The sequence below is a fragment of the Schistocerca nitens genome, chromosome 11 (assembly GCF_023898315.1).
Source record: "Schistocerca nitens isolate TAMUIC-IGC-003100 chromosome 11, iqSchNite1.1, whole genome shotgun sequence".
NCBI lineage: Eukaryota > Metazoa > Arthropoda > Insecta > Orthoptera > Acrididae > Schistocerca > Schistocerca nitens.
In genome coordinates this window covers 178203758-178219939 of record NC_064624.1, presented here as the reverse complement: position 1 = coordinate 178219939, position 16182 = coordinate 178203758, and the positions used below count along the sequence as shown (strand labels likewise).

The 16182-nt window shown below is 40.6% G+C and overlaps 1 protein-coding gene across 1 annotated transcript in view; it reads left to right on the top strand.

The window, feature by feature from the left end:
* The window catches only part of LOC126212753 (pre-mRNA 3' end processing protein WDR33), a 183996-nt gene that overhangs the window by 115483 nt on the left and 52331 nt on the right, over positions 1-16182 (top strand). The window contains exons 7-8 of the mRNA XM_049940161.1: positions 6348-6581; positions 10182-10393. Of these exons, the coding sequence (XP_049796118.1) occupies positions 6348-6581; positions 10182-10393 (446 nt within the window). The remainder of the gene's footprint in view (positions 1-6347; positions 6582-10181; positions 10394-16182) is intronic.

Genomic DNA, 16182 nt, shown 5'->3' with positions numbered 1-16182 from the left:
ACAATTTTCAACAACAGATGGCGCTGCAGTCTGGGGAACTCTATAGTACGATATTTTCCACATATCCACCATGCGTAGCAATAATATGGCGTAGTCTCTGAATGAAATTACCCGAAACCTTTGACAACGTGTCTGCCGGAATGGCTTCACATGCAGATGAGATGTACTGCTTCAGCTGTTCAATTGTTTCTGGATTCTGGCGGTACACCTGGTCTTTCAAGTGTCCCCACAGAAAGGAGTCACAGGGGTTCATGTCTGGCGAATAGGGAGGCCAATCCACGCCGCCTCCTGTATGTTTTGGATAGCCCAAAGCAATCACACGATCATCGAAATATTCATTCAGGAAATTAAAGACGTCGGCCGTGCGATGTGGCTGGGCACCATCTTGCATAAACCACGAGGTGTTCGCAGTGTCGTCTAAGGCAGTTTGTACTGCCACAAATTCACGAAGAAAGTCCAGATAGCGTGATGCAGTAATCGTTTCGGATCTGAAAAATGGGCCAATGATTCCTTTGGTAGAAATGGCGGCCCAGATCAGTACTTTTTGAGGATGCAGGGACGATGGGACTGCAACATGGGGCTTTTCGGTTCCCCATATGCGCCAGTTCTGTTTATTGACGAAGCCGTCCAGGTAAAAATAAGCTTCATCAGTAAACCAAATGCTGCCCACATGCATATCGCCGTCATCAATCCTGTGCACTATATCATTAGTGAATGTCTCTCGTGCAGCAATGGTAGCGGCGCTGAGGGGTTGCCGCGTTTGAATTTTGTATGGATAGAGGTGTAAACTCTGGTGCACGAGACGATACGTGGACGTTGGCATCATTTGGACCGCAGCTGCAACACGGCGAACGGAAACCCGAGGCCGCTGTTGGATCACCTGCTGCACTAGCTGCGCGTTGCCCTCTGTGGTTGCCGTACGCGGTCACCCTACCTTTCCAGCACGTTCATCCGTCACGTTCCCAGTCCGTTGAAATTTTTCAAACAGATCCTTTATTGTATCGCTTCTCGGTCCTTTGGTTACATTAAACCTCCGTTGAAAACTTTGTCTTGTTGCAACAACACTGTGTTCTAGGCGGTGGAATTCTAACACCAGAAAAATCCTCTGTTCTAAGGAATAAACCATGTTGTCTACAGCACACTTGCACGTTGTGAACAGCACACGCTTACAGCAGAAAGACGACGTACAGAATGGCGCACCCACAGACTGCGTTGTCTTCTATATCTTTCACATCACTTGCAGCACCATCTGTTGTTGAAAATTGTAACTACTGTAATTTCAAAAGTTTGTTCGCCTGAAAATGTACTGTTGTCCCAAGCATATTGCAACAAACGGTGTATTTCTATCGCTGCTCGTTTAGTTTTTATTGCCGTTTCAAATATACCGGTCATTTTTGAAACACCCTGTACATGGGAACCCATGTCTATGGCCCTCTGAGTCTCGTGGACGAATAGTGCATCTGGGTTTGACACGACCGTCTTTTTTGAAACCCATGCTGATTCCTACAGAGTAGATTTCTAGTCTCCAGAAAAGTCATTATACTCGAACATAATACGTGTTCCAAAATTCTACAACTGATTGACGTTGGTAACATAGTGATGTTTTGTGTCTCCTTTTGCTCTCCTCTATTACCTTCACTCTTTGTCACCATAGTTTTATCTATTACTTTCATTCCATAACCACTGGCACAAAAAATGGACTTAAGGTTTTGTAGTTCACCTTTTAGATGTTCCTCATCGTTGATTGTGTGAGCCTTCTTGGTTAAAGTGTGCAGCGCGGATTTCTCCTGCGTAGGGTGATGATGCGAGGAGGCATGCAGGTACCTCTCAGTACTGGGTGGCTTCCTGTATACTCTATGGCCCAATTTACCATCAAGCTTTCTGTATATTTCCATGCCAAGGAAAGGCAGCACCCCATTCTCTTCCATCTTCATAGTGAATTGGATTCTGCTGTGCTTCCCGTTGAGGTGTTGGTGGAAATTTCATAGCTCTTCCTCTCCATGTGAACAGATAACGAAAGTATCGTCAGCATATCATAGCCGACATTCTGGGCATAATAGTGCAGACTGGAGTGCCGATTTCATCAATTACAAGCAGTAATGCAAACACCAATTAAAATGTCGGGTCTCCACTAATAGAAAAGAAATAATAAAAACACCGATAACGACTTCTGACATCCCTCCCCTTAATCCTAAACAGCCTATCAGAATTAGATAACAGCCATGTCTGCAGGTATATAAGAAACAAAGTTTTCTCAGTTGGCAGTAAACAAAAACTCTCTGAAGAAAGTCACTTGCAACAGGGACCAAAATGTTTGTAGTTTTATGTACGAGGGTAATCCCAAAAGTAAGGTCTCCTATTTTTTTGTAAGTACATAGACCTGTTTATTTCTACAACAGTTTACATCAGTTTACAGCTGGAACATTTAGCTATTTTTCCACATAATCACCATTTCTGTTGATGCATTTTTGTAGACACTGTGGCAGTTTTTGTATGCCCATGTCATACCAGCTCGCCATCGTGCTGTTCAGAAAGTTATGAACCTCTTCTTTCACCTCGTCGTCGGAGCTGAATCGCTGGGACCACAATTAACACTGACAGGTACTGTGAGACTGAAAAAATTTAAATGGGCAGTTCAGAACTGAAGAAGAGGAATGTTGAGCAAGGGCGTACACATTCTCCATGACAACAATTGTCCACACATCGCTCGGCAAAATGTTGCTCTCCTGCAACAGTTTCAGTGGAACATAATCACCCGCCCACCCACCCTATAGTCCTGACTTGGTGCCCAGTGACTATCACCTGTTCCCTAGGTTAAAAGAACATTTGGCCAGAAAGTGATTCAGCTCCAATGACGAGGTGAAAGAAGAGGTTCATAGCTTTCTGAACAGCATGATGGCGAGCTGGTATGACATGGGCATACAAAAACTGCCACAGTGTCTACAAAAATGCATCGACAGAAATGGTGATTATGTGGAAAAATAGCTGAATGTTCCAGCTGTAAACTGATGTAAACTGTTGTAGAAATAAACAGGTCTATGTACTTATAAAAAAATAGGAGACCTTACTTTTTTGATTACCCTCATATATTGACAATGCAGTCACAAACCCAGAAAATTTTTATTGAATGTGACCACCCCCATGGAAGCCTACGTTTATATATATGGATCTTGATCTATTACAAGCACTACAAGAATTGCATTTCATAAGACTCACATTGAGTGGAGCCTGGAATGTGGAAAGTAGTCAAAGATGTGTACTTATTTAACTCCACAATCATAAAATTTGTCAATTTATGTACTATTATGTGAGGGGCTTCAAGAAGTAAGTTACACATTATTATGGAAAGCCAAGTAATTTTTATCGAATGCTGTACTACACTTCAAATTGACTCAGATACATGACAGTATTTTTCACCATAGTAACAAAGTCTCTGTAAACAACTGTCAGAATGTTCTGCCTGTTATTCAAGTCTTCAACAATAGAAATCCATTCCTTCATCATGGAGCCATTCAAGAACTATGGTGTGACCATCCTTGTCATCGGAAAATCTGCTTTTCCACAGATGTTCTTTCAACATTCCGAAAAAATCAAAATCGCATGGTGCAACATCTGTATTTTCCGATCATCACCCTGTCTGTGTGACTTGATCAAATTGTTGTTACCACCACGGCTGGCCACAACATTACATTTGGTTCATATACGGCCAGAATATGACGGAGAATCTTTGTGAAATTTAGACATTTTGCACACAGGAATTGTACTGTCCTGCGTACTTCAACTTTGGAGTATATTTTCAGTTGCCATGCCATTTCAATCCCACAATGTGATTCATCTATTATTTGTACCATGGCACAACTGTGTCTGCTGGAAACGTGGAACATGCACTCTCTTCTGACAATATGAATCTCTGGTTGGGCAATGGTCTTTGCTTGGCAAGCATTGCTTCCTGAAGTCTCTGTGTAACATTAAAGTGCTAGTACATATTGTGTCATAGGTAAAAAGACTGTAACAATAATTTTCAGTTACATGCTGAATGGATGTCATTATCTTCCCTACAGTATTTTGACAGCTGCATGCTCTTTGTACTCAACCAGACATTTAACTAGACAGCAATTGTTTCACAGGACAGACTCTTGAGGTGGCGTACTTGTAGTGAAGTATTTTGGGAAAAATTATTACACTAATCTCACTTGAGATCTGTAGGGAATGATTTTCGCTGAGAAAGCTTTAATGGTCACAGTATATACAGTACGTGTGAATACTGCAAAAATATGTCTCTAGACAGCATCCAAAACTGAGACACTTTGAATTGATAGATAATAGTAACAACGAGCTTTCCAATGGAGCAAGAGGTAGTAATGTACATAATTGTTGATAAAACTGTAAATAAATTTTTCTTTGTGTCCTGCTAGTGAAGCATAGTCACAAAATTCCCCATCAGTATACTCAGAAAATCTCACTAATAAATTTTGGCTGCTGGGAGTAATAATGGCTGATGTGTCACATATAGACTGTGAAAAAAGGAGTGTATATCTGTGTAGAGTTTTATACGAAACACAGGTGCAAAAATTAGAGAATTTCAGACAGCCATTTATTGAACACATCATCTGTCAAGTGTACAACGTCTCAATCTACCTCTCGCTATATCTGTTGGTTAAGATAGTGTGCAGACATTTATCACATCATGAGAAACAGCTTTTCTAATTCTGTTACTACCTATTGCTTACATTCACTGCTTGATTCGTTGCAAAGGGTTGACAGTTCAAATTACGTGACAACATGCAGCTTAGACCACTGGTCATGACAACGTGAAATGTGGAGGGAACATACATGTGTTCCATAGTCACCCACTGGGAAATCACTTTTCAAAATTGCATCCATAAGTAAGTGAAGAAGAATTTCAAAGCTTTCACTGAATCAGTGGCCAGCCTAAGCCATTGCTCACATAATATTGTAATTTGGCTGGGATATTTTTTATTTAGCTGTCTGCTCTTTGATGTTCACCAATATTATTCTATCTAGTGATTGATCTCCAATTGTGTAATCAAACAGTATTGTGTCTTTCCTGTCAATTTATGCACAGCACACTACATTTAATAATAATAATAATAACAATTATTCAGATTTGGTCAACTCTGCGTCATGTGGAACGGCAGATTTGTTACAAGATATTCTTTTGCGTTTTTGTGGCTTCCCAATACTTTTTCATTTTTTTTCTCTCTTTGGCTCTCTTCTTTTCTGTCCATCTTACTCCTCTCTCCTTTTGCTTTCTCTTCTGAAAACCTTTGACTTTTTGTAGCTTTTTCCTGAACTGATGTCTGTTTTTCATGTCTTTGTGTGTTATTGCCAAACATGAAATTTGGATTTTTCATCAAAGAAACTTATTTTTTTGGTCAGCGGCTTGTTAGCAATTCTTTTTAAATTGACATAAAATGTAATCCTCTGATTTTTCAATGTTTGTATTATATCGTCATTTTTTTCATATATCTTGTTGTGTTTCCATTTCCAAATCCCATTTTCATTCTTTGAGCACAAAATTCTTTAACTTTTCTTCTTTTTTTCTTCTCCAAACTGTCTAATAGTTTGGCTGTGTTTATGGTGAGGAATTCTGAGCCTTTAAGATGCCCAGTTTTAAACACCACATTGTAATGTCTCAGTTTTGTATTAATAAATAAGAATTTTTTTGTTATACATATTCTTTGTTAATTTGAATGCAATTTCCGTTTTTCTGGATCTGTGTTTTTGGGTGCTTTGTCCAGAGCATTTGGCTGGATTGTTTCTCCAAAGTATTTAAATTCTGGAAGTTTCTTTATTTTTTCTGTATTTTTATCTTGGTGTACCTTTAAACATTGGTCGTATATATATGGTAGTTTCAAACAAAATTTGTAATATGCTTCTTATGCTACTTCCTGGAGAATCTATGTCTGTTTTGTCCCATCTAGTAGGTTTTCTGCTAAGAAGGCCAAATCATTGGCTAAAACTAAGCAGTCAATTTCAAGTTTCTCTTTCTTTCAAGTTTTAATTTATTTATTCCCTCTGTTCTTTTTCTTCATTCTCATACTACTTTCTCCAGAGACAGTCCATCAACCTGCCTCACTCCTGTTTTAGTTTTGAAAGGGTTCGATATTTCACCTAAAAATTTACTTTTGAAAATTGTGTTAGTCAAAGTTTATATTGAGATTAAAAAAATTCCAATTCCTGCACTAAGCATCTATTCTCTGGAGGCTGTCCTTTTTTCCTGACAGTTTTGTAGCATTGTGACGTGCCTATAATTTACTGTGAAGTATATGTACAAGCCTCTTTTAATCTACAGACATTAGTCACATTTTATTTTATTTATTTAGGCACGCTCACAAGAGCACTGTGATGGACATAAAGTGGAATGCCAATGGCAACTGGTTAGTGACTGCATCGCGAGATCACTTGCTGAAGCTATTCGACCTGCGGAACTTGTCAACGGAGGTGCAGACCTTCCGCGGGCACAAAAAGGAGGCGTCGTCTGTGGCCTGGCATCCATACCACGAGGGCCTCTTCTGCAGTGGGGGCAGTGACGGAGCTATCCTCTTCTGGCACGTCGGGTGAGTGCTCATGTGTTTCTGATGAAAATCGTAGTTCACAGATCGTAGCATGACTACTGCTGTTAATAGACTTCTGCTGAGAGTCTTAACAAAAAGTGTTAGGAAAATGTCCAGTATGGAAGCCTGCACTTTCAATGCTGAAATACAATGACCTATGCCATCTATCAGCAAATGATATGTTTTTCTTGTTCAACTTAATGGCATTATAAACCAATTCAGTGTTTGTGAACTTGAATGTGCATTGACAGGCAGTACTGATTTATTTCAACTGGCTGTTCCTTCCTTGCTTTCTGGTTCCCTGTATCCTGTCAGTGTTGGGTTGGGGCTGGTATGGGACTTCGCCAATTCCATGGAGTGAAGAACGGACCATACCTGAATATAAGCTATTACTAAGATGGGGGGGGGGGTCGCCCTTCTTAAAGGTTTTTTTAATTACTGCCTCTCCCCCTCCCCATAGGAAGAATTCCATGTACCCCTTTTCACTGCATATAGTGTAGTCATGTGGTCAGATGTGACACCATTTTTTTAAATGTTTGCCTTGTGTACCTGTGGTTGGATGTGGAAGCCAGCTCAATATTTATGTAGGTGGATGTGGAAAACCAAATAAAAGCTGTGTCCTGGCAGGACGGTAGACTGGTTTCTGTTGAGAGCCTTTCTCCTTCTATCTTGGATAACATGTGCAACTTAAATGATTCCATGATTTCCAGTAGTGTAGTCTGCCTATGGTCTATCACTTTGCCGGTACATGAGTACATGAAATGGGAGGGAAAGAGAGAGAGAGAGAGAGAGAGAGAGAGAGAGAGAGAGAGAGAGAGAGAGAGAATGAATCAGATTTGTGTTATCAAATTACAAAATTGCAAATACACAAACTGACTGCCTAGCAACTATTTTCGGATGACAACATGGTAGTCCTCCAAATAGGCACACATACACTGGTGTGTAAGTAAATTTTACACAATATGTCACTGCCAAATAACATTGCTCAACAAAACTTGAACCGTACATACAGAGAACTGCTATAGTATAATACAGAAGGTAACTAACAGGAATATGCAGCAAGATGAACAGAAAAGACACTTTTATTCAAAGATAATAACCAAATTGAAGTCACTGCAATTTATGGTGTTCCCCTAAACTTTATAAAAGACAGGTCATGGTTCTTAATAGGGTATGTGCCCACACCAGACAGCAGTGCGTGCTCTGTATGTGCATCCATGCTGGCCACAAGACTGATAAGGGGTTTTCACGGTACGGCATTTTGTTCCTCGCCCAGCGTGTTTGACAACTGCTGGACGATCATTGCTGCACGTGGATGTGCTGCAATACATCTCCCCATTGCATCCCAAACAAGCTCAGTGGTATTTACATCAGGGGAAAAGACAGGCCAGTAGCTTCACCGAATATCTTGTCAATCCAGAGCTCCTCCACTCCTGCAGTTTGATACAGTCACACATTGTTGTTGTTGTTGTTGTTGTTGTGGTCTTCAGTCCTGAGACTGGTTTGATGCAGCTCTCCATGCTACTCTATCCTGTGCAAGCTTCTTCATCTCCCAGTACCTACTGCAACCTACATTCCTTCTGAATCTGCTTAGTGTATTCATTTCTTGGTCTCCCTCTACGATTTTTACCCCCACGCTGCCCTCCAATGCTAAATTTGTGATCCCTTGATGCCTCAGGACATGTCCTACCAACCGATCCCTTCTTCTAGTCAAGTTGTGCCACAAACTTCTCTTCTCCCCAATCCTATTCAATACCTCCTCATTAGTTACGTGGTCTACCCACCTAATCTTCAACATTCTTCTGTAGCACCACATTTTGAAAGCTTCTATTCTCTTCTTGTCCAAACTATTTATTGTCCATGTTTCACTTCCATACATGGCTACACTCCATACAAATACTTTCAGATACGACTTCCTGACACTTAAATCTATACTCGATGTTAACAAATTTCTCTTTTTCACAAACGCTTTCCTTGCCATTGCCAGTCTACATTTTATATCCTCTCTACTCGACCATCATCAGTTATTTTGCTCCCCAAATAGCAAAACTCCTTTACTACTTTAAGTGTCTCATTTCCTAATCTAATTCCCTCAGCGTCACCCGACTTAATTCGATTACATTCCATTATCCTCGTTTTACTTTTGTTGATGTTCATCTTATATCCTCCTTTCAAGACACTGTCCATTCCGTTCAACTGCTCTCAATACATTATCATCCATAAAATTAAGCTCAGGGCCAAATGCACTCCTGAAGAGATACACATGGGGAAGGAATATAGTGCCACAAGGATGTTGACCGTGTCCAAAGACTTGGAGGTCAGCATGCCCGTGCAGCATTCTGCCTCTGCTTGCCGTAACACCTGAACCACCAAAACACTCGTGTTCAACAATGTTCTGGAGTACATTATCTGTTCCCACTTCTCACCACATGAGCGCACATCTGGCCTTGTCGAACTTGATCATTTCAATGGAGTAGGTGTTATGGTGTGGAGAGGCATAATGTTGCATGAGCATGCAGATCTCCAAATGTTTGAACATAGTACACTCACCGGTTATTCTGAAACTGTACCCCTTCCCCACGTGCATCTTTTCATGGATGCATTTGACCTGTACTTCATTTTTGTGGGTGACAGTGTGCGACAGCATCAAACCGTAGAGGTGGAGGAACAAAAGTATATTCAGCGAATGGGCTGGTCTTCCCGTTCCAGATTACATTTGTAATGTGTATGTGTGGGACGCATTGCACATGTCCACATTCATCAGTGACACTGCAGCATACACCAACTACACTTCTGGAGGAATGGAACACTCTACCGCAAGAACTCATTTTGGCTAGCATGGAAGCATGTTGCAGAGTGTGGTGCATTACCATCCATTGTGGTCACATGTCCTAAGTACCATGTTCCACCTTTTATATTGTCCAAGGGACAATCATAAATCATGATGACTTGAATGTAATTATTTTCTTTGAATGGAAGTGTCATATCATTGCATACATCTTTCAGTTTTCTCTATATATGGTAAATTTCATTGAGGTGTGTTACTTGGCAGTGACACATCAGGTGTGCAGATTCAATGCGAAGCCACCAATGCTTCTGACGTTTGCTGCCATGTTTTGAGAGTTTTTGGGTACCTCTAGAGTGACATAATATGTGACTCGTTAATTAATTCTTCCATGAAGAAATTTATTCAGGCATTATGGGGTTAGCTTTTGTACACCATTGTGCACAATAAATAAATAAATAATTTCTTCCTCAGGGAAGAGAAAGTGGTAGGTTGTAGTTAGAAAAGAGGTGCAGGTCGCTTGGAACCATGAGTGAGGGGATCCCCTCCTTTTGAAAAATTATGTTAACGTAAATAATAGGACAGCCTAAATATTAACATTACCTATGATTCCTAACATGCAATGGGTACCAGTGCCCTCAACAGATTTCTGTGACACTACACTATGCAACATGCATCAGTGAGTTAACGAAATCTCCAATATTTTTGGGGAAGACTATTTTTAGGTGTTCAGTTTCCAATGCCTTTACGGCTATGGCTCTTCCTCTGACCGGATTAAATGTTTAACACATCATCTAAAACTTTGTTTACACTATCAGGGCAGACAAGGAGGTGGGCGGAATCGAGCAGGCACACGACAGCATCGTCTGGACACTGGCGTGGCATCCCCTCGGGCACATTCTCTGCTCGGGCTCGAATGACCACACCAGCAAATTCTGGACCCGTAACCGTCCGGGAGACCAGATGCGAGACAAGTACAACCTCAACACACTGCCAGCCGGGCTGACAGGTGTCGACGACCAGGATGTCGGTAAGTGCTTCTGTTCACTGTTGAAACCTAATATTGGTGGTATCACAAAACTGTTCCTATTTATTGTATTATTATTGTCTTGTTTTTCCAGAAATACTGTGAGACCTTTTTTTTTCTGTCAGCATACTATTGCTTTATTATGTACTGTACTGATGACCCAATTATTTACTGAAATCGTTAGAATATTAATGAAGCATTTTTGTCAATATGATGAAGAATATATATGTCTGTGTTACACTAGCATCATACTTCCTCAGGATAGTGGGAATATCATAACTGAAAGGGGAGGCAGGCAAGGAGATTCCATATCACCTCAGCTATTCTTGGCAGTTCTAGAGGGAAGCAAAGGAGTAATACATACTAGTGGAACATATCTGAACAGCCTTCCTTTTATGTTTATTGAAGTTTTGCAGTGGATGGAACATTCCATCATCCTTTAGTCGCGCATCCAGAATAGTATTATTTGTCATTCTGATATTTCGACCGATAACATTACGGCCCTCTTCCTGATGAGCCACTGGCAAAATTTAAATCACTAGACACAATAGTGAGAGTTAAACATGCCTGCATCACATTTTATTCACTGAGGATTAAAACAAAACAAGTGCAGAGTCAGCAAATCCGCAATGCTTATGATTTTTGTGATCGGTTATTAAAGTGTATGGCACACGCCAGGAAGCGAAGACTCAGAATAATAATTCCTCCGAGAATGCAGACATTAAAAAGAGTGGTTTCCATGGTTTGTCAAGCTGAAGATCCTCATCTCGTTTGATTAGATTGTCTGTTAATTGTATTTCTACAGCCTCTTTGGCTGCTGAACCCCAATAAGATGAGTCTGACCAATATCTCAGACTTTCCCATAGTGACCAGTGGAAATACAATGTCCAGCCACTGCAGGTTTGTTGGCCTGGAGTTCTTTTTACTGTCATCGTACATTACATATTGTTTGTCCTCTGTAACTTTTACCATATAGACAAGGAATTTCATATACACTCTTTTATAAAAGCGGATCATGTTTCACAGATCACAGATGTTTTATTGGCCAGTGGGAGGAAGATCATAACCACGTTATGCTTCTTCATTATTATTGGCAATTTTTGAAGAAACATTTCCCACATACAGCAGAAAGACTATAGACTTTAAATTTCTTTCCCTTGCTCTTCCTTTTGTTGCTCTGGCATATTCACTTGCAGATCACTCTTAATTTGATGCTTTGTATATCCATTTTTACTGAATACCAGTTCCAAGTGTACCAGGTCACACTCTAGGATGTCTGCATCAGACACTTCGTGAATTCTGTGTGTAAAGTTTTAAATACGCTCATAGTCTGTGCTCTAAAAGGAATTATTATTCCAATTTTTATCCCCCATGCTTCCCTCAATACTAAATAGGTGATCCCTAGGTGTCCCAAAATGTGTCCTCTCAACTGATCCTTGTCTAAACTGTTTATCATCCATGTTTCACTTACAGACAGGGCTACACTTCATACAAATACTTACAGAAAAGACTTCCTGACACTTAAATCTATATTCAATGTTAACAAATTTCTCTTCTTCAGAAACACTTTTCTTGCCATTGCCAGTCTATATTTATATCCTTTGTATTTTGGCCATCATCAGTTATTTTAATGCCCAAATAACGAAACTCATTTACTGCTTTAAGTATCTTGTTTACTAATCTAATTTCGTCAATGACACTTGATGCCGGCCAGGGTGGCCGAGCAGTTCTAGGCGCTACAGTCTGAAACTGCGCGACCGCTAAGGTCGCAGGTTCGAATCCTGCCTCGGGCATGGATGTGTGTGATGTCCATAGGTTAGTTAGGTTTAAGTAGTTCTAAGTTCTAGGGGACTGATGACCTCAGAAGTTAAGTCCCATAGTGCTCAGAGCCATTTGAACCAACACTTGATTTCCTTCGACTGCACTTCATTATCCTTATTTTTCTTCTTTTGATGTTCATCTTATAGCCTCCTTTCAACACACTGTCCTCTTCATCAACTGTGCCTCCAAGTGCTTTGCTGTCTTTGACAGAATTACAATGTCATCGGCGAACCTCAAAGTTTTTATTTCGTCTCCTTGGACTTTAATTCCTGGTACTTCATACAAATTTCTTGACCTCTGCATGACATCACCATTGGACAGTTCAGCCAAATATTACATTTAAAAAATACCAGCACAGCCAAAGTTGGCACATGATGATCCCGAGGGACACACTCGTCAGAAGCTGAAGATATTGTTTAAACCTGCTGCAGCAATTAAAATTAGAGAATTTAAGCCAACAGATTTTTTTATCTATTCAGTTTTATAATATTGTCAAAAATTGATTATTTTCGTTGGTATATTAGGAATGTGAAAGGTTGAAATTAGATTATTGATTACCACAAGGCTGTGGCAGGCACCGCAAAGCCTCACACCAGACACATAGTCCTCAAAGTACCTGCCAGTGGTCACACTGCCAGGCCGTTACATGTCAGGGCAGGCCAGTAAACGATAACAAAAGTATTTGTAAATCTTATTAAACAAAGTTATTTTATTCCATCATTATTTATACACTGAAGTGCCAAAGAAACTGCTATAGGCATACATATTCAAACACAGCAATATATAAACAGGCAGAATACGGCACTGTGGTCGGCAGCACCTTTATAAGACAACAAGTGTCTGGTGCAGTTGTTAAATCAGTTACTGCTGCTGCAATGACAGGTTATCAAGATTTAAGTGAGTTTGAACATGTTGTTATAGTCGTCACACAAGTGATGGGACACAGCATCTCTGAGATAGTGACGAAGTGGGGATTTTCCCATATTACCATTTCATGAGTGTACCGTGAATATCAGGAATCTGGTAAAACATCAAATTTCCGACATCACTGCAGGCAGAAAAAGACCATGCAAGAATGGGACCAATAACAACTGAAGACAACCATTCAACATGACAGAAGTACAATCCTTCTGCAAATTGCTGCAGATTTCAGTGCTGGGCCATCAAAAAGTATAAGCATGTGAACCATTCAACAAAACATCATTGATGTGGGCTTTCGGAGTTGAAGGCCCACTCGTGTACCCTTGATGACTGCACGACACAAAGCTTTACGCCTCACCTGGGGCTGTCAGTACTGACATTGGACTATTGATGACTGAAACATGTCACCTGGTCAGACAAGTATCATTTCAAATTGCATCAAGTCAATGGACGTGTGCAGGTATGGAGATAACTCATGGATACATGGACCCTGCATGTCAGCAGGGAACTGTTCAAACTGGTAGGGGCTCTGTAATGGTGTGGGGTGTGTGCAGTTGGAGTGATATGGGACCCTTGATATGTCTAGATACGACTCTGTCAGGTGACATGTACTTAAGCATCCTGTTTGATCATTTGCATCCATTCATGTTGATTGTGCATTCCAACAGACTTGGGCAATTCCAGCAGGACAATGTGACACCCCACACATCCAGAATTGCTACAGAGTGGCTCCAGGAACGCTCTTCTGAGTTTAAATACTTCCGCTGGCCACCAAACTCCCCAGACATGAACATTATTGAGTATATCTGGGATGCCTTGCAACATGCTGTTCAGAAGAGACCTCCACCCCCTCTTACTCTTACAGATTTATGGAGAGCCATACAGGATTCATGATGTCAGTTCCTTCCAGCACTACTTCAGACATTAGTCGAGTCCATACCACATCGTGTTGGGGCACTTTTGCATGCTCGCGGGGGCCCTACACGATATTAGGTAGGTGTACCAATTTCTTTGGCTCTGTGTGTACATGTCCCTTATAAGTCAGAAGACACCAGAATGTGAATTTGAAATAAAAACTGTTTGTAAACTATAGGTAAACTACAAACGTAAAGAAAGAAAATGTTCATATATACATATGATTGAGAAGGTGAGGATGCAGCTACATAACAATCAGTGCCTCTGTGAGTAGTGGTGGGTGGAGCTATTTGTTGCAGGTTTCATAGAATGGGACTATCTTCTTCACTCATTTTAAAGCTTCAGAGAGTCCATGAGTTTCAGTAATGTTCAGGTTACTCCTGACATCTCTTTCACACTTTGCTGTTTCTTGTTATCTTTTTCTTTGTGTAACTGTCAAACAGCGACCTTTTATATTTCCTGACCGTGAAGCAAATGAGTGAGAGTCTTTCTTGGTTCCTAGAGATTGTTGAACAACACATTGTACCTGATTTACGGTTCACCAGCATTAACTCAATCAAGAAATGCAAAATTAATGCACACTACTACAAGAAATCTACAGCAAGTAGAACTGTAAAAAGCCATTGTTGTGACAGGCTAAATTGATAATACACTGCCAAATCGAGATCTTATTACCAAGTGAGGCGACACAGTGGTTAGCATACTGGACTCGCATTAGGGAGGATGACGGTTCGAGTCCACATCCGGCCATCCTGATGTAGGTTTTCCGTGATTTCCCTGACTCGTTTCCGACAAATGCCAGGATGGTTCCTTTGAAAGAGCACAGCCAGTTTCCTTCCCCGTTCTTCTCTAATCCGAGCTTGTGCTCCATTTCTAATGACCTCGTTGTCGACGGGACATTAAACACTAATCTCCTCTTCCTCCTCCTTCTCTGAGAACTTATTTACAGGTCACTTTCATCCACGGTACACATTTCATCGACTAATCAATGCGACTGTGACTGTATTAGAAACATGCCATTCAGAGACATACTGTGCTAAACACAGTGGAGCTTGCAGCTCCGGTGGGCATGCAGTGTCAGGTGTGAGGCTCTGCTGTGGCCTTGTGGCAGTCAATGTGTTAAGAGGATTCTAGGATACAACTAATTTTCTTTTCCTTCCCTGCCCCATGTGAACTCTCTGATGACAACATTCCATTAAAATCTAATTTTTCTTACTTTAATTTGAGTGCTGTACTAATATTGCTAGTTTAAATTTGCTGCAGTTCCCTTAAATGACTTCAAACAAAAGTTGGCTTGCTTCTGTCAAAAAGGCTGTTGTTGTTTTCTCGAAAGTCCTTGAGAAACTGGTTCTGTGTTCAGTCTCCTAACAACACCAATGTCATTGGGATGTAAAAACCTGACGAGACACTCTTATGATTATCTGTTACATTTATTTCAGTACAGGCTAAATTGGTAAGATACAATTCTGCAGTTCTCTGTCACTTGCCCGTTTTGCTCTTCATATTGACATAACTGCTGCGGAAGTGGATTTATCTTCAAAATGATGTATCCAGGCTGTGGCTGCCCTGACTACAAAGTCTTCTGCATTATATATTTGTATCTAAGCCTGCCTCTGCAATTCTTTCCTTCCACTATCTCTCGAATTACAATTGTCAGCAATGGCTCGTGTCATAATGTGTGTCCAACCATTGCGTGTTTTCAGTTCGTTTTTGTCTTTATCAGGCAGTTTTTCTCCTGTTCACTCATTGCAGGAATCTTCATTCAGTCCATATGATCTTCAACAGCCTCCCATCACACATTTCAAATCATTTCATGCCTAGTCTCCCTCATTGTTCTCATTTCAATATTTTTAGATATTAACAAGGGTTGCATTTTATAGAGTCCTTTTACCTTGTCCAATTGTTGCTGCTATGTATTTTTAGTATCTTCCTACTGTATCCACTCTACATACAAGGAAGCAAACTGCAGCCACTTCTTCTAGAGTGACTTGCTCAAGTTTAGCATTTAGCCATCAAGCATATCCACCTGATGTGTACACAATTACTTTATCTTTTCTTTAATTTATGTGCATATTGTAGCCATAAGCTATGACACGTTTCATTTCGTTGAGCACCCCAGCAAACTGTATTGCGAC